This window comes from Brachyhypopomus gauderio, chromosome 7, assembly GCF_052324685.1.
Source record: "Brachyhypopomus gauderio isolate BG-103 chromosome 7, BGAUD_0.2, whole genome shotgun sequence".
NCBI classification, from domain to species: Eukaryota; Metazoa; Chordata; class Actinopteri; order Gymnotiformes; family Hypopomidae; genus Brachyhypopomus; species Brachyhypopomus gauderio.
In genome coordinates this window covers 24,119,137-24,140,567 of record NC_135217.1, presented here as the reverse complement: position 1 = coordinate 24,140,567, position 21,431 = coordinate 24,119,137, and the positions used below count along the sequence as shown (strand labels likewise).

The window sequence follows — 21,431 nt, the reverse complement described above, 5'->3', positions numbered from 1 at the left end:
CACTGAGCTACTGAAGTGGTGGGTACAAACTGGTCACCTCTGGCTCTGTTTCATGGCCCAGTCCACTTTGGTAGCATGAAGGTAGAGTCTAGGAACAACCCCAGGGTCAGGCAGAAGACACAGTCTAGAAGGGAAGCAGAGTTCAACACGTGCAGTCAGACAGAAGAAAGCAGTACACAGCCATGGAATGACAATACTTCATGAGGAGGAACCATTTGGTATACCTGCCCTAGAGGATAACCAGAGGAACCCTAACCCTACAGTATAACCAGAGGAACCCTAACCCTAACCCTACAGTATAACCCCAGAGGAACCCTAACCCTAAAATAGAGGATAACCAGAGGAATCCTAACCCTACAGGATAACCAGATAACCCTAGAGGAACCCTAACCCTAAACGATAATTAGAGGGGGAGGAGCATCGGGCTAGGTAGAATTTAGGTGAGTTCGATCGGACATGCCGTTTTGTCTCACAGTACAGGGTTGATCTGGGTGTGGCAGTAATATTGGGAGAACAATTGCCGTGCAGTGCAAAAAAAGCGATCACGACTTGTGTCTCTGAGAAAATGTAAATAAAAATGTAAATGTGCCATTTTTGTCAATTGTGATTTTCACCTCAATCGAAATTTGTCCTTTGCATTTACCCATCTGTGCAGTTAACACACACAAGTGATTACTAGGGGGCTGTGGTGCACACATGCCCAGAGCGGTGGGCAGCCCTAGCACGGCGCGCGGGAGCAGTTGGGTGCCTTGCACAACGGCACCAGGCCATGACAGCCCAAAATGGAGGATTTAATGAATAAGTACACCAACGCATAACCTGTGATATAATCCAAGTGAAGGATACAATAACCAACAGTCAACTGGTACAAAGACACAATATAAATTAGGATTCCCTAATGGGCCACGCCCACCCGAGGGACAAAGACACTTGAACGGGGGCCGGCGGGCAGCCTCTGTACCGTGACAATATAAAACAGAATATCTGCAGTGAGACTCTTGAAGAGATGCCAGGCCTCATATGTCGGCTGTACTGCTCAAACGAACCAAAAAAAAACAACATTTCCTCTTTGGGAAAGATGCAACAGTACATTTCAGTGTGTGTGAGAGAGACAGATTCAGAGAGAGACCGAGAGACTTGTGAATCCAACGCAGACATTCTCGATAGTGCAGGTGTCGGGTTTTGAAGAGCTTCAAAATGGGTTCTGAAGAGCTTCTGAGGGGGTTCTGAAAGAGTTCTGAAGAGCTTCTGAAGGGGTTCAGAAAGAGTTCTGAAGAGCTTCTGAGGGGGTTCTGAAAGAGTTCTGAAGAGCTTCTGAGGGGGTTCTAAAGGGGGTTCTGAGGGGGTTCTTCTTTTGACTTACTGTTGTGTTGTGTTTTCTTCCCCATTTGTCAGACTGTACAGACTGTGCCAGCCTCCTCCTCCAGATGGTGACCCCTGAACCAGCTGATCCTGACCCACTGTAGTTCCACTTCAGCTTCTCCCCAACACACACACACACACACACACACACACAGATACACATGTATACACACACATAAACACAGACACACACGTGCATTCACATGAACACAGACATATAAACACATACACACACTTGCGCACATAAACACACATATGCACACATGCAAACACACACACATGCAAAAACCAACACAAAATACACATATGTGCACATATCCCGAAAGACCACAGCAACGCTTTGAAAGACCACACAAACACTCCAAGGGTTCTATGAAACTCTTGACAGCATTGTGAAAGGTTTTCCAGTGTACATATGGAGTTTATTCCTGTAGTTTTTGTAAAGGCTGTGATGTTATTGTTTTTGTTATTGTGCCCTGCTACACATCTCCAAACAGGTGGTTTGTCTCCAGGCTGCTGTGATTCCTCATGACTGATGACTAATATCAGTCACACTACACCTTAAATGGGAAAGGTGTTTGAAAATAGACTGTCTCTGTAAAATATATTCTTATGAGCACTTATGAGTATATTTTCATAAGTGTATGTTCTCATAAGTATACATGTATGTTCTCATAAGTGTATGTTCTCTTTGGCTGAAATATTCTGCAATCATTTTACATCTTTAAAATATATAGACAATTGTATAGTCTTGTTTGATATATTCTTTAGATCTCTACGTGTTTAAATGTCGAACAGAGCTGATTAACTCAGTGGTGCATTAAGGTAAATAAAAAATCCTTGGTAACTGATAACAGCATACTGGACATACTGGACATACTGGACAGGTCCTCTTAAAGGGTTTCTTCTCCATACCAGCAGTGCTACTGTTCTGAAACATTGCTTGTGTAAGTAGTGCCTATGAGTCCTCAGTTTAAATAGACCTAACTCAGGAGTTATTCTGGATTATGTTATATCTGTTATATCCCAGTGTTGGTTAACATGGTGGTGTAAAGTGAGTTACTATGCAAACAGAGGAGATGTGTCTACCAGCTCTCTCCTGTATGTCTCATTTTGAGAGAAATAAAAGCAAGATACAGTAATCCAGCCTCCTCGTTTTCTGTCTCTTAAGAATCTCATGTGTTTAAAAATGAATCACAATGAAACAATCAGGCACGAGCCTGCTATAGTCTATCTATCTATCTATCTATCTATCTATCTATCTATCTATCTATCTATCTATCTATCTATCTATCTATCTATCTATCTAATTAAAGTTATTAATATTAATACATTTTATATGAATATTTATTTAATCTCCTGATACGTCCTGCACTACAAGGTGTGCAATATAAAATAAAATAGTAGATAATGTTCCCAGTTTGAATATGGGAAATCAAATATACGGAACTACATCGTTTTACAGTAACTTAAATCCGCGTTGTTGTATTCAGTGCCAGTGTATACACCCTATGCGTTTCTCTATCTGCAGTCCTATCTGCAGAAATATTCCCCCGCGCTGCCCCGTAAATATTCCCTTCTACACGACACTAAACGTGAGCAGAGAGCCGCAGGTTTGCCAACTCCACCAGCCAGGAAACATGATGCCCGGAGGTTGCTTGTAAAACCCGACGCACTTTGGGTTAAGCGTGGTGCTGCTACTGGGATAAATAGTGAAGGCGGGTCTTCAGATGTGGAGATACTAACTGAACAGCCAATAAACGAAAGATTCAGGTGCAGAGCTTAAGAAAAAAGTCTTCCATTGGATTTAAAGAGAAGCAGTGGTGAGGTGCTCCACTGAGGCGGGGGACAGTCCCGTCTGGTAGTAACCAGAAGAAAAGAGGCAGGCTACTTACTTTCAGCGATGTGTTTCTGCACGGACAGAACTTACAGCTCTTGACAAGTGTTTCCTCGCATGTGTGAAGATTTGCCGCAGTCCGTTCACCGAGAGCACCACTGATGGTCTAACCGCTCCGAGGATGCAAACCGATGCCTGAAGATACATTTGCCTCCTATCTGTTCATGTAATGCAAGGTTCCCCATGGCGTCTCAGCAACAGTCAAGAATTCAGTCTTACCTGGAGAAGAATAAAATAGGACCATTGTTTGAGGTGAGTGTATACTGTAAATTACATCACATTCAAGAGATCAGTGAAGGTTGTTTGTTTACTTCAATCCTGCACAACTAAATTCTACATTTGTTTAATGATACGAAACCGTGAAGTGAAACGGTTTTACTTGGTGAAAAGTCGCACCTGTCAAGGCTCCCGTTTGTTCGAGGACGGTTTATGTGTTCCTTACAGAAACGTTCAAAATGAGATCATGGAGGGGAAAAAGTGGACCAATGTCGATTTCTCGCGGAAGCAGGATACTGAAGTCCAAACGCATCTCACATCTGCATGGCGTCCTTAGCCGTCGCCCACAACCCGAACATTAGTTTGACAGCCCAGACGACGTGAGGCGGCGTGTTTCCGCTGACTGTTCATTTCACACCTCAGGTTTAAATGAACTAAGTACTCAGAAGGGTGAGAGGTTCGCGTGGTTATTTTGCTTTAAATTAAGTAGCACTGTTGGGAACCTTCTCAAGTAGCCTATTTTCATAATGTAATATAAATGTGTGTGTTTACAGTTCCGTGTTCTACAGTTCCGTTAACAAACTACAGCATTGATTCAAGTCACAACAATCTGCCCAGGGTTACTGTGAAATCATATTATATTATCATATTCATCACAGGAATGTTGTAGCTGGACGGAAGGTAATAAATCTCCAGTTTGATATTATGATCCTACAGAGTACTTGGGTAAAGGTGAACCGGGAAGACATCTATGACATTTCTTTTCTGTAACGGCAAATTTTTGATAAAGACCACAGTATCTGCTGCTCGACATTTTTACAACCATGTTATGTATAAGCAGCAGTACGATGATTCGGTTAATTACAGAAACCACTTAAATCGTCCAATCACCCCACAGTTACTTTTCCCTTTCACATCACACCGGTGCTACCCGGTTCTCTCTTCGGTTGGCGGGGAACCGTTGGCCACATAAAACAAACTGCTGATATATCAGCTATTCTGTAGCAAGGACTGTGCGCATGGGCGGAATATCAAATAGCAATAAAGCTAAAAGCAGCGCGAGAGTGACCCAGTGGCGCGCGGACAACAGCACGGTGCCGCGCGCGCGCGCCGCTCATCTGTCACGTGACAGCGGTCTCGTCACGGGAGGGCGATCCGTGGCGTGCGCCCAAAAGGGTGCCCCGCTCTAACATGCACAACAAATGCCTTAAAACTATTTGTGATTCCGATAAAATAGTGGCTCCTACAAGGTTTGAAAGATTTGGAGTTGGAGTTGAGTGTAGTATAGAGACTTGTCATTTGTCATTTGACTCTGAACATATTTGTATTCGGTTTGGGCCATATGGTTGTCTTGTGCTGAGACATTACTTTTCAGTGGCATACAGCTTGTCATCATGACCAGTCTAGCTGTCAGTTGCCTACTGTTTTCGTCTGGCCACTTCTTTCTTTTGCATGTTCCTTCTCTTTTTGACACGTGCTTCTGTTCCAGTCCCAAAGCTGAGTCTCCATGTAAATCTGAAATTGAGGTAATGGTGAGATGTTTATGGTGAGATGTATGTGGTAAGATGTTTGTGGTGAGGTGTCTGTGTTTGGGATATTTTCCATAATGCGTTCATGTCGCGCCAGGCCCGTTATCTCTACACCTCGCCACAACGCTGAAAAGACGACATTCACTATAAAATTATGAATCAGCACTAGGTGACCTTTGTTTTTTCATGGTTGGACGGTCAAGGTATAAATCCCATGGCCATTTGAATGAGCCTTCTCCCGTGAATTCTAGAGTAAAACGTTGGTTTTTCAAACACAAATGTTCTTTCTTCATGGCAGTAAAATGTAGCTGATCTTTAATTTAAAATGGTTTTGATGGAGTGCTTGTGTTCTAAATGTGAGCATTTAAATATAACCCATCGCTCTGCTTCCAGAATGCTTCCCTTGCAGATTTCATTTACGGACTGAACAGTCTGGCCAATACATCGCAGTGCTGCTAACAATATTAGCATCATGGCAAAATGTACAGTGTGGTTGAACTGCAGCAGTAAACCTCATATTGGAAAGTTCAAAATTCAAATATTTGCCAAACAGAATGCAGATAAATGGTGTGTGAAAGTGTAACACAGTAAAAGGGAGGCGAGAAAGCAGCATGTGTGAGCTGATTGTATTAAAGACTGTAATGAATATTCTGAGGAAACAATAACAAAGGTCGAAGGAGAGTAAAAAAGGAAATAAATCGGGAACATAAAATGTCCTGTAGGCCAGTGTTAGAGTAATGGGTTAAACTTAACGATAAAATAAAACGTCCTGTAGGCCAGGCTGAAAATTACCCAGTGGAGCATCAAACAAAACTCAGGTAATGTGACATAGGGGTGGAGTCAGGGAGGAGCAAAGAACCAAAATAAAAGCACATGTAAACACACTGTTAAGGCTGTCTAATAGGTGAAGAGGAACATTCCTATTGAACAGTTCTCAACTTTGAGTTTAATTTGTCTGGCTAATTGAAAATCCTGCACAGCTGTGTGGAGACTGACACAGGTGTGTGGAGACTGACACAGGTGTGTGGAGACTGACACAGCTGTGAAGAGACTGGCACAAGTGTGTGGAGACTGACACAGATGTGTGGAGACTGACACAGGTGTGTGGAGACTGGCACAGGTGTGTGGAGACTGACACAGGTGTGTGGAGACTGGCACAGGTGTGTGGAGACTGACACAGGTGTGTGGAGACTGACACAGATGTGTGGAGACTGACACAGGTGTGTGGAGACTGACAGCTGTGAGGAGAATGGCACAGGTGTGTGGAGACTGACACAGATGTGTGGAGACTGACACAGGTGTGTGGAGACTGGCACAGGTGTGTGGAGACTGACACAGATGTGTGGAGACTGACACAGGTGTGTGGAGACTGACACAGATGTGTGAAGACTGACACAGGTGTGTGGAGACTGGCACAGGTGTGTGGAGACTAACACAGCTGTGAGGAGAATGGCACAGGTGTGTGGAGACTGACACAGGTGTGTGGAGACTGACACAGATGTGTGGAGACTGACACAGATGTGTGGAGACTGACACAGGTGTGTGGAGACTGACACAGGCGTGTGGAGACTGACAGATGTGTGGAGACTGACACAGGTGTGTGGAGACTGACAGCTGTGAGGAGAATGGCACAAGTGTGTGGAGACTGACACAGCTGTGAAGAGACTGGCACAGGTGTGTGGAGACTGGCACAGGTGTGTGGAGACTAACAGCTGTGAAGAGACTGGCACAGGTGTGTGGAGACTAACACAGCTGTGAAGAGACTGGCACAGGTGTGTGGAGACTGGCACAGGTGTGTGGAGACTAACACAGCTGTGAAGAGACTGACACAGGTGTGTGGAGACTGGCACAGGTGTGTGAAGACTGACACTGCTGTGAAGAGACTGGCACAGGTGTGTGAAGACTGACACTGCTGTGAAGAGACTGGCACAGGTGTGTGGAGACTGGCACAGGTGTGTGGAGACTGACACTGCTGTGAAGAGACTGGCACAGGCGTGTGGAGACTGGCATGAACGCGTGGCTCTCTGACTTATTGTAATAAAACATTTGCAGTCCAGTAACAGAAACCTAACTCATCTCCACTCAAACATTTGTGTACTTTCACATATATAAGATTTTTTGGAAATCTGTTCAGATTTCAGGATACTTGATATATGTACAAATTAACCTCATAATATAATTATTGTGCACCATCAAGCATAAAAGATCGTGATCATGTTCTGTGTGTATAGAGCTGTTCAGCCATTCCAATCATGAATGACAGCCATGCTGCTCACCTCAGTCACTGACAAGACAATTGAAACGACAGACATGAGCTTAATTGCGCCTGGGGCAGTGAGTAGTGTCTGTACTGACTTAACTTAGGTGTAATTATGTAGAGTGATGCCCTGATTATGACCAAACATGGTGTGATGTCCCCATTCTTCTGCCTGCTGATTGGCTCCACAGTGACTCCAAGCAGCAGAGCCAGAACCACTTCAGAACAACCAAATGAGGAAGAGGAAGAGATGGATTACATCATGCTCTGTCAGTCCAGATGGCCATCACGGGGCGCTCATTTTTATGTCTGATGGTTAACTCTGGGTGGATGTGGCTTGCAGTTAGATGTGTGCTACACAGAGTGGTTCCACTTCACTGACCCTATTCTCTTTCTGAAGGAGGCCTTTCCATCACTCAGTTTTAAGATGCAGGATGTGAAGTGTGTTGTGAACTTTTGGCAGCAGTGATCACAGCTTTGAGAGCTCCTGAGGTTTGTAAGAACGTGAGGTTAGAAGATGACACTGTGCTAGTGGGGCTCCTGTGATTTCCCTCTTTGATTAATAGAGTTATTGATCGATAACCTATCTATCCATCCATCCATCCATCCATCCATCCATCCATCCAAATATAACATGTCCCATATGCAACTCATATAATGAATCCCAAAATGTCATAGAAAAAGGGATGGGTGTCTTAGATGAGGACTGACATAACACACACATCTTACACTAACACCTAATAACATAAATATATCTGGTCGTATCAGTGTGGTCTGCACTGACCTTTGAGCCTTCATACTTCTGGCAATTATTATTGGCATTTAAGGAGTTATTTGGATTTATAATTGAATGAAACATGACCCATGACCTCTGTCCCGCCCACTGAGCTCTCAGTGAGCCTGTACTCAGTAGTGTTTAGCTCATATGAAGAACAGTTTCATATTCTCAGTATGAGTACACATTTTAATGTCTCAATATTGAATGCACAGTAATGAAAGCACAGTGAGTACACAGTAGTTTAATGTCCATTATATTTAGCAGGGTCACTATGACTGGTCCTGGTCTGGCACCATCAGTGGTCCTTATATTAATGCCATTTGGAGATTGAATACTGTCTCAAATCGTGGAGACATTGTACTGGCATAATTCTTTAGCTTCACTGTGACGTATCAGCTGTTTTTTTTTTTTTTTATACTAAAGTGGGTCTGTTTCTTTTGCCACAGTTGTTTTTTTTTTCTCGCAGGAGTTCTGCATCAAATGAGTTGCAGATTAAATTTAATTCTTCACACAGTTTAATATTGTGCACTGCATCTGTTTATGTAAAGTTTGTTTTTATGCACATATGGAATTTCAGTATGATCTGTGTCACTTACCTGAGAAAAACCAAGCAGGGACCTAACCACAAAACCAAGCAGGGACCTAACCACAGAACCAAGCAGGGACCTAACCACAGAACCAAGCAGGGACCTAACCACAGAACCAAGCAGGGACCTAACCACAGAACCAAGCAGGGACCTAACCACAAAACCAAGCAGGGACCTAACCACAGAACCAAGCAGGGACCTAACCACAGAACCAAGCAGGGACCTAACCACAAAACCAAGCAGGGACCTAACCACAGAACCAAGCAGGGACCTAACCACAGAACCAAGCAGGGACCTAACCACAAAACCAAGCAGGGACATAACCACAGAACCAAGCAGGGACCTAACCACAGAACCAAGCAGGGACCTAACCACAAAACCAAGCAGGGACCTAACCACAGAACCAAGCAGGGACCTAACCACAAAACCAAGCAGGGACCTAACCACAACACCAAGCAGGGACCTAACCACAGAACCAAGCAGGGACCTAACCACAAAACCAAGCAGGGACCTAACCACAAAACCAAGCAGGGACCTAACCATAACCCTAACCCCGCATTTTTAACCCCTCAGGTTGTCTTTTCAGTTAATCCCTCCCCAAATGTCACAAAATTAATGACTTACCCTCTGGAGTTCTAGGAATACAGTAACTAAAATACCCAAACCTCCTGTTTTTAATACTGTATTCAATATGTAATGTGTAATGCAGGCGATATTCAAAACTCTGAATACTGATCAGATTGCTAAAGGGGGTGGGGCTAAATCTCTCTGACATAGAGGGGTGGGGCTACATTGCTCTAATATAGAGGGGGTTGGGCTAAATCTGTGACATAGAGGGATCATGGCTAAATTGCACTGACAGAGAAGGGAGGGTTAAATATCTCTGAGAGAGAAGGAAGGGCTACATCACTCAGACATAGAGGGGTCTGTGCTAAGTCACTATGACACAGAGGGGGTGGGGCTAAATTACTCAGCCATAGGACCAGCTGCCTACAATCGATTGGCTGCTTAAGTGGATAATTTATATGAGTCAATGGAATGGCGTTTGGTCAAGTGGCTGCAAAATCCTACTAATTATAGTGTGTGTGTGTGTGTGTGTGTGTGTGTGTGTGTGTGTGTGTGTGTGTGTGTGTGTAAGTAAGAGAAGGAGAGAGGGGAGAGAGAAAGAGAGCATTAGAAAGATGGGTGCAAGGGTGCACTAATTACTCACCTAACTTTGTTTGGCGATCTAGGATTGTGTGTGTGTGTGTGTGTGTGTGTGTGTGTGTGAGTAAGAGAAGGAGAGACAAAAAGAGGGGAGAGAAAGTGCCATAGAAAGATGCAAAAATCTTATTGGTATGGGTAACAGGAAGCAAAAATGCAGACTCATGGGGGCTAGATCAAAGACCAACCAAAGATGCTAAGATTAGCATCGAAAACTGCCAAGCAGTAGATTAGTCTGCTCATTAGGTAAAAGCAACCAGCTGGTATTTTAACATGGATTGGAATTTTGTCCTCTGGCTTGGTATGCAGAAGTATACATGTTGTTTTATGAGGTGGCACCTGAGACATGACAGGTAATTGATTTTTAAATGACGAATGATGCTCTATTTCTTTCGTTATTTTTCGGTTTTTTCCACACTGGTGTCTTCATTCGAGAGGCTGTGATTGAAATCCAAGTGGGATGCAACAGTAGCATCCAGAGCATCAATACACTGCTGGAGAATCATCACGCTGCTCTCTCATAACTGAAGTTGACAACAACGTGAAATTGAAAGCAAGAACAGAGTGAACCGTGGCTGAGCGTCCATCACTTAGAGCTATTCTGACTGCCAGAAACACACAAGCTCCATCACAGCCTGTCACGTCAGACGCGTGTGCTTTCACATAGAAGGCCGTGGCCAACGTGGTGGGTTATTCGGGTCACGGTTTCAATGAGCTCAATTTGAGGCACACACACACAGACACACACACACAGTCTAAGGCCTGCCATACTGGCGAGCTCACTAGCAGAGAGTCTAAGGAGCTCTTTTTCCTCTTTGTCTTATTTACACAGGCAGCATGGAGGTGTGACCGCTAATTAACTTAATCTGCTGACCTACAGACGCCAAAGCTCCTGTCAAGCTGCCAAAAGGCTGGTATCCATGGCTCCAGCACTCTGAATGTCCTGTGTTCCTCCCAGCCGAAATGAGCTGGGCTGCTCAGCTAGAAGAGCTTCAGTCGTGATTCTGTCGAAGTCCTGCTGGATCTTTTCATGTTGTGCACATCTTTTTAGGAATTATCCATCTTTTACTATTGCTCCTTGGATAATGTAGTCCATCCACAGTGGTTAGTCCTTGGGTGCTGTAGTCCTACTGAGTCAATATCCTTGAAAGCAGGAGCCCAACTTGGAAGACTGCCAGGCTGTTTCTAAGTGGGTCTGAGATACCTTCGTCCTGCCAGTACCTACACACAGTCTGTCAGACAGACGTCACGCCTCGCAGGGCTGGCTGATGAGGGAACCCTGTGGAAATGATATTAACTGTGTTCTGTGCTTGAATCCTGACCTAGATTGGCATGCATCTCCAAACACACTCCTCCATGGAAGCGGTTGATTATAGAACGCCCCATTTATACCACAGAGTGTGTCACTCTTTATTTTTAAGGAGGTTTACAGTGTGAGGTGATTCCTGTTCTTCACCCAAAGCTAACGTAATCTGAATGGAAACAGATGTTTCTTTATTTCTGGGTGTGTGATATTTGAATGTTTTTCTTTCGTTGTCATTAGTAACAGTGTGTGTTTCATAGCATGAGTTCCTCCTGAGGAAGAAATAAATCAATAACAAGTCTATCCACACTGTCCTTATGCCACAACTTTCTGTTCACCCCAAATGAAAGTACACAATCATTTCTAAATTACACACTCAAGATTCTGAAGTGGTTCACAGAGTGAACACAGTGCTTGTTCCACTTCCTGCTCTAATTACTGCATCCCGGTTGCTAGGTTAGCATGCATGATCATGAAGGGTAGCATGGAGTTTAGCGTGATCATGAAGGTTAGCATAATAACCCAGCAAGCCACAGGGGTTGGAACTCTGTATACACATTTACATTTATCTTAAGTAACTGGTACAACCATATAGAACCATATCTAGATGAATTTTTGGTTTTGTGAAATGATTTACACAATGAAAATGAAAGACCAGGTGAGGGTTAGGGTTAGTATGTGAAGTATACTGACTCAGAATATTGAAAAGACATTGAAAAGAAAAAAGTTTCAGACGCTATGTGTGTTGGTGCGCATTTGGAATAGCCTGTTGTAACTGTGGTTGAGGTGCTGGACTTGCAGACCTGTTAGCAGTATCCACACTCTTTAGCTCCATGGCACATGGGCCTGGCTATGTAGAAGCCCATCGGAACGAGGCTCGTTGAGTACTCCTGCAGTCTTTAGTGCATGCATGCCCGGATCTGTGTGTGCACAGCTGGGCACCTCTTCACTGCACTAATGCTATTAGCATGTTTGCAGCTTTCTGGGGGGCTCACGGGGGTCCTGCCATGGTTTTGTGTCACCCAGCTGGTTTCACTAATGAATTCCACCTGCTGGCTTGAACTAATTAGCAAAGCCAGGTGCTGGATACAAACTCCTGGGGAGGAGTTGCTTGCTGAACCTGAACCATCCACTGAGGGAATGTGTAGGTGGTTTACGCTCTAGTGTTGTTGTGGTGACTAAAATGGAATTGTACTTTTGTGGCAGTTACTGTAAACCACACAGGCAGGAATCAATGCTGAAGGGTGTGCTCCTCTGTGAACAGAGGCTGACACATAAACACTACACCAAAGCAAAGACACTTTACATTTGGCTCTCGATCAATAAAGTCAAAGCTAGCCCTGCAAGATTAATTCAGCGGTTTCTGTTTGGATCTTAAAAAAGACAAAAGACATTTTTACAGACTTTTCCAATTTTAGAGAAAAAGTTGCTTATGGAGCTTGTAGAGTTTCACAGATAAGAATTTCATACCAGTCTGTTCTCATCAGAATTAGATAAACAATCTGAAACAATTCGAGTGAAATCTGTTCCCTTGGCATGTGCCTGATTGGGCTTCAGAAACATTAACCTTCTTAACATTATACTTCTTAAGCAATTTATGAAAGCATGCTTTTATTTAGACATTCTTTACAGTGGATCTTACAATGAGCAGTTTGACTTAAGCAGGTAAACTTGTCTTAATGTGCTGAAGCACTGGAAAGATGTCTTTAACAAACACTGGAAGGGCAATACGGACAGTGATATGTATCTTCTGTATATCTTATTGATATATAGAAATAAAGTGATTTAAAGTACACACACAGAGAAGTGTCACCTGATGTTATAGTTTATTTGATGCTCCCTGGTATAAAATGGCATTGAAGATGACTGCTCAGCAAACAGAACCCTCTCTGCTCCATCACTACAGGTTCTTCTCCCCCCTTTATTTATGGCATTTGGCAGTTATCATTATCCATGTTTATCAGGTCTCTTCTCCATCTCCATGTTTATCAGGTCTCTTCTCCATCTCCATGTTCACCAGGTCTCTTCTCCATCTCCATGTTTATCAGGTCTCTTCTCCATCTCCATGTTTATCAGGTCTCTTCTCCATCTCCATGTTCACCAGGTCTCTTCTCCATCTCCATGTTTACCAGGTCTCTTCTCCATCTCCTTGTTCATCAGATCTCTTCTCCATCTCCATGTTTATCAGGTCTCTTCTCCATCTCCATGTTTATCAAGTCTCTTCTCCATCTCCATGTTCACCAGGTCTCTTCTCCATCTCCATGTTTATCAGGTCTCTTCTCCATCTCCATGTTCACCAGGTCTCTTCTCCATCTCCATGTTTACCAGGTCTCTTCTCCATCTCCTTGTTCATCAGATCTCTTCTCCATCTCCATGTTTATCAGGTCTCTTCTCCATCTCCATGTTTATCAAGTCTCTTCTCCATCTCCATGTTCACCAGGTCTCTTCTCCATCTCCATGTTCACCAGGTCTCTTCTCCATCTCCATGTTTACCAGGTCTCTTCTCCATCTCCTTGTTCATCAGATCTCTTCTCCATCTCCATGTTCATCAGGTCTCTTCTCCATCTCCATGTTTATCAGGTCTCTTCTCCATCTCCAAGTTTATGAGGTGTCTTCTCCATCTCCTGCTGCTGCACACTGTAGAGCTTCCTCCAGCTTCTTCTCTAGCCATGAGGAGAGCATTTTCCCTGCTGTTCGTTAGGAGTGTTTCCTGACTGTTTCTGTTCTGTCTTACTATTCTCTCTGAGTATTCTCTCTTATCTCTCTGAGTATTCTCTCTTATCTCTTTGAGTATTCTCTCTTATCTCTTTGAGTATTCTCTCTAATCTCCCTGAGTATTCTCCCAAATCTCTCTGAATATTCTGTCTAATCTCTCTCAATATTCTCTCTAATCTCTCTTGAGTATTCTTTCTAATCTCTCAGAGTATCCTCTCTACTCTCCCTGAGTATTCTCCCTAATCTCTCTGAATATTCTCTCCAATGTTTGAACATTCTCTCTAACCTCTGAATATTTTTTTCTGACTGTTCTCTCTGGGGCATCTCTGAGTGTAGTCTCTGGGACATCTCTGGGACATCTATGTGCATTCTCTGAGCATTCTCTGTGTGCTTTTTTCATCCTGTACTAGGAGATGATGACCAAACTGATAACAGAGACTCCAGACCGTCCTATCCCTTTCCTTATTGGACATCTTCAGACCAAGCAGGACAGCCCAGGTCCTCTACAGAGAACTCTCTCGGGGTCCGCGGCCCTGTGGGCAGACAGCGACTCTTCAGGTCAGTGCAGGAAAATCACTCTGCCCATATCTACCTCTGCCTTTTTGTCTTCCTTTCTCCCGCTCTCTTTCATCCTCTCTCTCTATTTTTCTCTCTCTTTCTATCTTACCCCCTCTCTCACTGTCTCTCTATCTCTCCCCCTCTCTTTTACAGTGGGTTAGTCCTACCACCTAACCCTAACTCTAACCTAACATTGATTGATCTTAGTCATCAAATGTGAGGAAATTCTGTTTATAGTAAAGTAATATTAAAACCCAACTCTCTCACTCTCGTTCACACACACACACACACACACACACACACACACACACACACACACACACACACACACACACACACACACACACACACACACACACACACACCAATCTATTCTAATTTGGCTGTGCTCAGCAAAATGTAAAGCTCATTTCTTTATGGATACATTTGTTGTAAAAAGCCATCTACAAATAAAATTGAATGGAATTGAACGGAACTGAATTCAGCTCTTAGTTTCTGTTGCTAAACAAGCCTTTTCTCTCCTCAGGCAAAAGCAATCGGCGGGATTTTGGGCGTTATGACAGAGCCTGGCAGGACTACCCCAAAAAGCCCAAGAAGTCAAAGAGTGATCTGGCCGTGTCCAACATCTCACCCCCGTCACCTGAGTCTAAGTCATGTGAGTGATGTTTAAATTAAAACCACATCTGCCGTCATTCCCAGGTTGTTATAAGTTGCCCATTTACACTGATCAGAGATCTGCTTTATTGTTTTCCCTTATGCTATTGGAATAGGACACAGGCATTAGAAACTCACCCTGCATCAGCATAGAAAAACCTAGTGCCCTGCGTATAGCCAGCTAGTGGATGGGTCAGTACTGGTGAGTGCTGTATTGTCAGTGTTGGTGAGCTGGATGGTGTGGAGTTCTAGTGGGATGTGTCATATTGGACCAAGAGTGAAAAATCAAAATAATGAAGATCAAGCTCTGACATTGGCAGATGTTCTGGCCATGTGTAGAGGATATGGTGGAGAGGGAGACTGGGAAAGAGCTGTTGAGAGAGTTGGAGAGGTATTGTCAGACCCAGTTTAACTGGTTATTCAGCAGTGTGAAGGTCACCCAGGTTACTACTGCTGAACCTGGTCTTGCAATTATGTCCTTGAGCACCCTCAGCAGGTTGCCAGCGGTTGCCATGGGAAGCGATGCTCGCACGCACGCACGTGGCTTCCCTTTTGTAGTGGGGTGCTCAGTGATACTGCAGACAGGATGAGGGAGGAGTTAGTCACAGGATCCCAGATCACTGCCGCTTGACACTTACACTACATGTCCCTATTCTCTCTTTGTGCTTGATCCCTAGTTAAGGATAATAAACGTTTGTAAGGATGATTAAATTAGTTAAAGATAATTCAAGTAAAACTTAGTAAGGGTTATTGAAAGTTGGACTGCAGGGCTGAGTGGACTTATTCTGTGCCACCTGTCTCTCACCACAGTGCCTCGCTGGATAGAGCGCCCCTCGTGGGACTGGAGCAGCCGGCCAGTGAGTCGGGACTTTGACGAGCTCAACCACATCCTACAGGAGAGCAAGAAGTTGGGCAAAGCGCTAGAGAACCTGTCGCGAAGTCAGTGGCTCCGCACGTAACAGCCTCACGTTACAACTGCATGTAACAGCCTCATGTTACAGCCTCACGTTACAACCTCAAGTTACAGCTTCACGTTACAACTGTGCATAACAGCCTCACGTTACAACTGCTCATAACAGCCTCACGTTACAGCCTCATGTTACAACTGCATGTAACAGCCTTACATTACAACTGTGCATAACAGTCTCATGTTACAGCCTCATGTTACAACGGGCAGTCATGGCCTGGTGGTAGGGAACTGGTCTTGTGACCGGAGGGTCGTGGGTTCGATTCCCAGACCTGAGGTCATGACTGAGGTGCCCTTGAGCAAGGCACCTAACCCCAACTGCTCCCTGGGCACCGGGCTAGGGCTGCCCACCGCTCTGGGCACGTGTTATCCACAGACCCCTAGTAATCACTAGTGTGTGTGTGTGTGTTCTAACTGCACAGATGGGTTAAAAGCGGAGGACAAATTTCGATTGCGGTGTAAAAATTACTATTGACAAAATACGGCACATTTACATTTGCACATTTACAACTGCACATAACAGCCTGACGTTACAACTGCGCATAACAGCTTCACGTTACAACTGCACGTAACAGTGTACAGTGTCACTCTTATTATGACCCTATTTAGGCACCTACTGAATGTCCCAGAAGAGTGTATGTGAGAGTGTGTATATATGTTTGAAATAATATATTTCTACCTTTTATTAATAGGTATTGCCTTATCTGATGAACTTGACCAGGTAACATATTACTGTAATTATTTGGCACTGTCTAATCCAAAAGCAAATATTTATCTGACAGATCTGTGAGATGGAAATAGTCATTATCTGATCAGGGTTCTTTCTCCCTGTTGGACTGTGTATCTTTGAAAAGAACACAGTGATCCTCACTGCTGTGTTTATACGGCCTTGTGATACGGAGGTATGGAGAGGCTTTACTGGTCTGCTACCAGATCAGCTTCCTAAATCAGCTGGTGCTGCATGTTCCCAAAACTCCCATGAACAGAGAACACGCGGGGGCACACGGCCACGCCCAGGGCCTCACCAGGGCCTCACCAGGGCCACGCCAGGGCCTCACCAGGGCCACGCCCAGGGCCTCACCAGGGCCACGCCCAGGGCTTCACCAGGGCCTCACCAGGGCCACGCCCAGGGCCTCACCAGGGCTATGCTCAGGGCCTCACCCTTCTCCTGTTACGATATACCTCTCTGAATATTTCATAGTAATTATTAACCAACATGGCTTAAGATTAATTACTAAATGATAAACCCAGAGTTCAGATGTAGAAACTATATTCGGTGTCTGAATCCTAAAATGTAGAAATAACAAGAAGCATGATGTGAACATAGATAGCAAATCATAAATATCAACATTTATTTAAAAGCAGACAAACAGAAATGAGTGTAATGTCACGGCCCGATGCTGTCATTATCTTGCTTAAGATTCATCTCGAGTATCTCCGTTCATCTTCGTATATTTAGCTTGTTTAAACATCGTTTGTCATCATTATCCCGCTCTGACTGGCCCTCTCCACACTCCTGCTCCTTGCCTGTGTGTCCTGCGCCTTCTCTCAGGACCCGCGGGTCTATAACTCAGTCCTGCGGCCCCGTGTGGTGGGGGAGTGGGTGCGGCGGAGGGAGGACGACTCCGACCCCCTGGCTGCGGAGATGCTCCAACCACCTGTTCCTCGAGCCAAGACAGGAGGCTGGGCCAGCGGAGACAGCAGCCCTGCTGGGATGTGAGTGTGTGTGTGTGTGTGTGTGTGTGTGTGTGTGTGTGTGTGTGTGTGTGAGTGTGTGTGTGTGTGTGTGTGTGTGTGTGTGTGTGTGTGTGTGTGTGTGTGTGTGTGTGTGTGTGTGTGTGTGTGTGTGGCCTTCTTCTTACGCTACAGCTGCTTCCTTCCACTGCAAAATATGCACAATGTGATCTCACCTGTAATTCACACAAGCCATTTACAGAATGCCACCCTACATAACAGTCCTCACACAGTTATGATCTCAGAGCAGCCCTGGGGACCTCCTCCAGATGTTGTCTTGGTCATTTTAATGAGGGGGGTGGGGAGAAGAGCTGTTTGTTTATGAGGCCAGCGTCCATTGTCTGAGAACATGGCTAATTAGAGTGGATCAGATATTGAATCATAAATTGCATGGTGGGTGAGGCAGACAGCTACTGCTGAACACCCCCAGGTCCACAGAACCCCCAGGTCCACAGAACCCCCTGGTCCACAGAACCTCAGTAAACACTATGGCACCTCAGCACGTCTCAGTTTGCGACACCTGTTCAGTATTGCCCATGCAGAGGCAGAAACGGCGGGCTGTGCAGGCCACCTTCACAAGAAATAGAGCAGCTTTTCATCTTACCTAAAGCTTCATTACTGAGCCCTTCCCCTCTGGATGTTTAAGCCCAGGTTTGAGTTAGGTTTAGGGTTAGAGTTTGGGCTAGGATTAAGATTGGGGTTAGGGTTAGGATTAGTGTTTTAGGCATTCAGGACTTATGAATGCTCATTATATAAGCTACATAGTTTGCAATGTTTTCGTGTGCTTGTGTGTCGAGCCATCATAAATGGAGAGGTGTGGCTACCGTGACCATGATGCTAATGACTGAAAACACAGGAAGACTTTACTCAGCCTGCTGTTGCTCACAATTTCTATCCATTAGGTAAAGAAATGGGAGCAGGAATGACTATGTCTCTGATTGGATCGACCTGGGCTCGGTTTTACCCCCGACTGTCCCCTTCCACATCTCTGATTGGCTCAGCCTGCGCTCAGCCACACCCCCTTCTGCCCCACTCTGCTTGCTGGCACCCAAAAGAATGAGGCCTTTGCAAAGGCTGAATGAATGATTCCGTCTGGCTGTGTGGAGCTGCACCATGACTGGTCTTTCCCCAACACCACTTCTCCTCTAATGAAAGAGCAGAAAAACGGGCTTCAAGTTCCAACAGAATAACTGAACAAAAATCCACTAGAGCAGTGCTGTCACTATGGAGACCATAGTGGTTCTTCATCTTATGCCAATGGCCAGTAGCTATTGACTGAACACCTCTGCTGTGTTACTCCCACTGAACACTGATGATGTGTTCCTCCCACTGAACACTGATGCTGTGTTACTCCCACTGAACACTGATGCTGTGTTACTCCCACTGAACACTGATGCTGTGTTCCTCCCACTGAACACTGATGATGTGTTCCTCCCACTGAACACTGATGATGTGTTCCTCCCACTGAACACTGATGCTGTGTTACTCCCACTGAACACTGATGCTGTGTTACTCCCACTGAACACTGATGTTGTGTTACTCCCACTGAACACTGATGCTGTGTTCCTCCTACTGAACACTGATGATGTGTTCCTCCTACTGAACACTGATGATGTGTTCCTCCCACTGAACACTGATGATGTGTTACTCCCACTGAACACTGATGCTGTGTTCCTCCTACTGAACACTGATGATGTGTTACTCCTACTGAACACCTCTGCTGTGTTACTCCCACTGAACACTGATGATGTGTTACTCCCACTGAACACCTCTGCTGTGTTACTCCCACTGAACACTGATGATGTGTTACTCCCACTGAACACCTCTGCTGTGTTACTCCCACTGAACACTGATGATGTGTTACTCCCACTGAACACTGATGATGTGTTACTCCCACTGAACACCTCTGCAGTGTTACTCCCACTGATCACTGATGCTGTGTTACTCCCACTGAACACTGATGATGTGTTACTCCCACCGATCACTGATGCTGTGTTACTCCCACTGAACACTGATGATGTGTTACTCCCACTGAACACTAATGCTGTTGGTAGTTCAACGTTGCTTGGTGGTTTGCTCTTCTACAGTCATCACGAGAATTTTAGTAAATGTGATCCAAGTATCTTTGAGCTCAAGTGTATGTAATGTAGAACATGTGTGTGTGTGATTGAGTGTGTGTGTGTGTGTGTGTGTGTGTGTGTGTGTGTGTGATTGAGTGTGTGTGTGTGTGTGATTGAGTGTGTGTGTGTGTGTGTGTGTGTGTGTGTGTGTGTGTGTGTGTGTGTGTGTGTGTGTGTGTGTGTGTGATTGAGTGTGTCTGTGTGTTGCTGTTTATGAGCTCTGAGATGCAAACTGCTGTGTGTGTGTGTGTGTGTGTGTGTGTGTGTGTGTGTGTGTAATGTTGAAACAGCCATGTTTAATGAACTGTGCCACATTAGTTCTGCACATTAGCATAGCAATTAGCGCAAGTATATATAATATGTAACTTAGCATTGCCCCGGTCTGCCTCAGGAAGCCGTCAGACCAGTACGATTTACTAATAGAATATTGAAGTAATTAGTGCAGGCCGATGGGCTGTGGAGCGAAGCAGGTTTCTGTGTTTCATGTGTGTATGTGGCAGTATAGCAGAGAGAGTGTGTGTGGCCCCCACACACACACCACACCCCCCGCATGTTCCTGGCCCACTGTAGCACTGCAGCATGATCACATGTTCACACACATATCTGCACACCACTGTCTCATTCCTGTGCTGAACGTCGTGGCCCACCATATGTTTACACCTTTGTCACAGCTCTTCTGTATCGTGCTTTAACACAGCTGCCTGGGGTTTGTATTTATGACTCATGTATTTGTAGTGAGGCTGGGGGGGGGCATCAGTCTGGCCTCGTTTCTCAGAGGTACTGTGTAGTCTCTTAGTGTGCACTGATATGGAGCCAGCGGTGCAGTTAGTTTGGTTGAAGGTATTGCTGGCTTTGGGACAATTAAATCTGATCCTGGGTCAGTGTAGAGAGAGCAGCTGTGTATACAGTGTCGGGGTGAGGTCACATCTTCTCTGCTCATCAGAGCTGTAGAGGACAGGATTCCTCTGGCTGCTTCAAACAGATCAGAACCATGCCCAGAGGTCCTTTTGTGTTTGTGTTTGAGTGTGTGTATGCGTGTGTGTGTGTGTGTACGCATGCATGCAATCATGTGTGCATGTTTGTGCTATACACACACACACTTGAAGGGAAAGGGGTTTCAAAGTTAGGGTAATTCTAATGACCTGTGACTGACGCCCCCCTTATACATGTTTTCATGAGGCCCAAAATCCCTGGAGTCAACTCTGTTTGATGGACTTCCTCTTACTCCCTCTCTCCCTCTCTCCCTCTCTCCCTCTCCGTCTCACTCTCACTATCTCACTCTCTCGCCCTTACTCTCTTAATCCACGGTATCTTTATTGGAATCACTATACCACATGGCCATTTGGAACTGTACATGACAAAAGTAAAAAAAAAACAAAAAATAAACACACAGACAAAAAATATTAAACAAATATGAAAGGAATGAAAGCTCCATTGACATAGAGTACTGTGTTTAGGCCTGAGCTCTTGGGTTTGAAATGCTTCAGACTTTCATATCTCTGTTCAACTCATCCCTTGCTCTCCATGTGTTTCACACTCCCTTCTCCACCC

The 21,431-nt window shown here is 44.8% G+C and overlaps 1 protein-coding gene and 1 long non-coding RNA gene across 3 annotated transcripts in view; both read left to right on the top strand.

The window, feature by feature from the left end:
• Nucleotides 1–2,504, top strand: part of LOC143519395 (uncharacterized) — a 15,612-nt gene extending 13,108 nt beyond the window's left edge. The window contains exon 3 of the long non-coding RNA XR_013132418.1: nucleotides 1,396–2,504. This is a non-coding gene — a long non-coding RNA (uncharacterized LOC143519395). The remainder of the gene's footprint in view (nucleotides 1–1,395) is intronic.
• A 670-nt stretch (nucleotides 2,505–3,174) lies between these two features.
• Nucleotides 3,175–21,431, top strand: part of c7h8orf34 (chromosome 7 C8orf34 homolog) — a 55,613-nt gene continuing 37,356 nt past the window's right edge. Inside the window, exons 1-6 of one of the 2 annotated variants that reach the window (XM_077012779.1) lie at nucleotides 3,175–3,511; nucleotides 14,258–14,405; nucleotides 14,932–15,060; nucleotides 15,870–15,998; nucleotides 16,719–16,747; nucleotides 17,579–17,742. In XM_077012779.1, the coding sequence (XP_076868894.1) occupies nucleotides 3,443–3,511; nucleotides 14,258–14,405; nucleotides 14,932–15,060; nucleotides 15,870–15,998; nucleotides 16,719–16,747; nucleotides 17,579–17,742 (668 nt within the window). In that variant the 5' untranslated portion in view covers nucleotides 3,175–3,442. Of the gene's footprint in view, nucleotides 3,512–3,788; nucleotides 3,926–14,257; nucleotides 14,406–14,931; nucleotides 15,061–15,869; nucleotides 15,999–16,718; nucleotides 16,748–17,578; nucleotides 17,743–21,431 lie in introns of those variants that run through there. The other variant, XM_077012780.1, reaches the window with a different exon arrangement.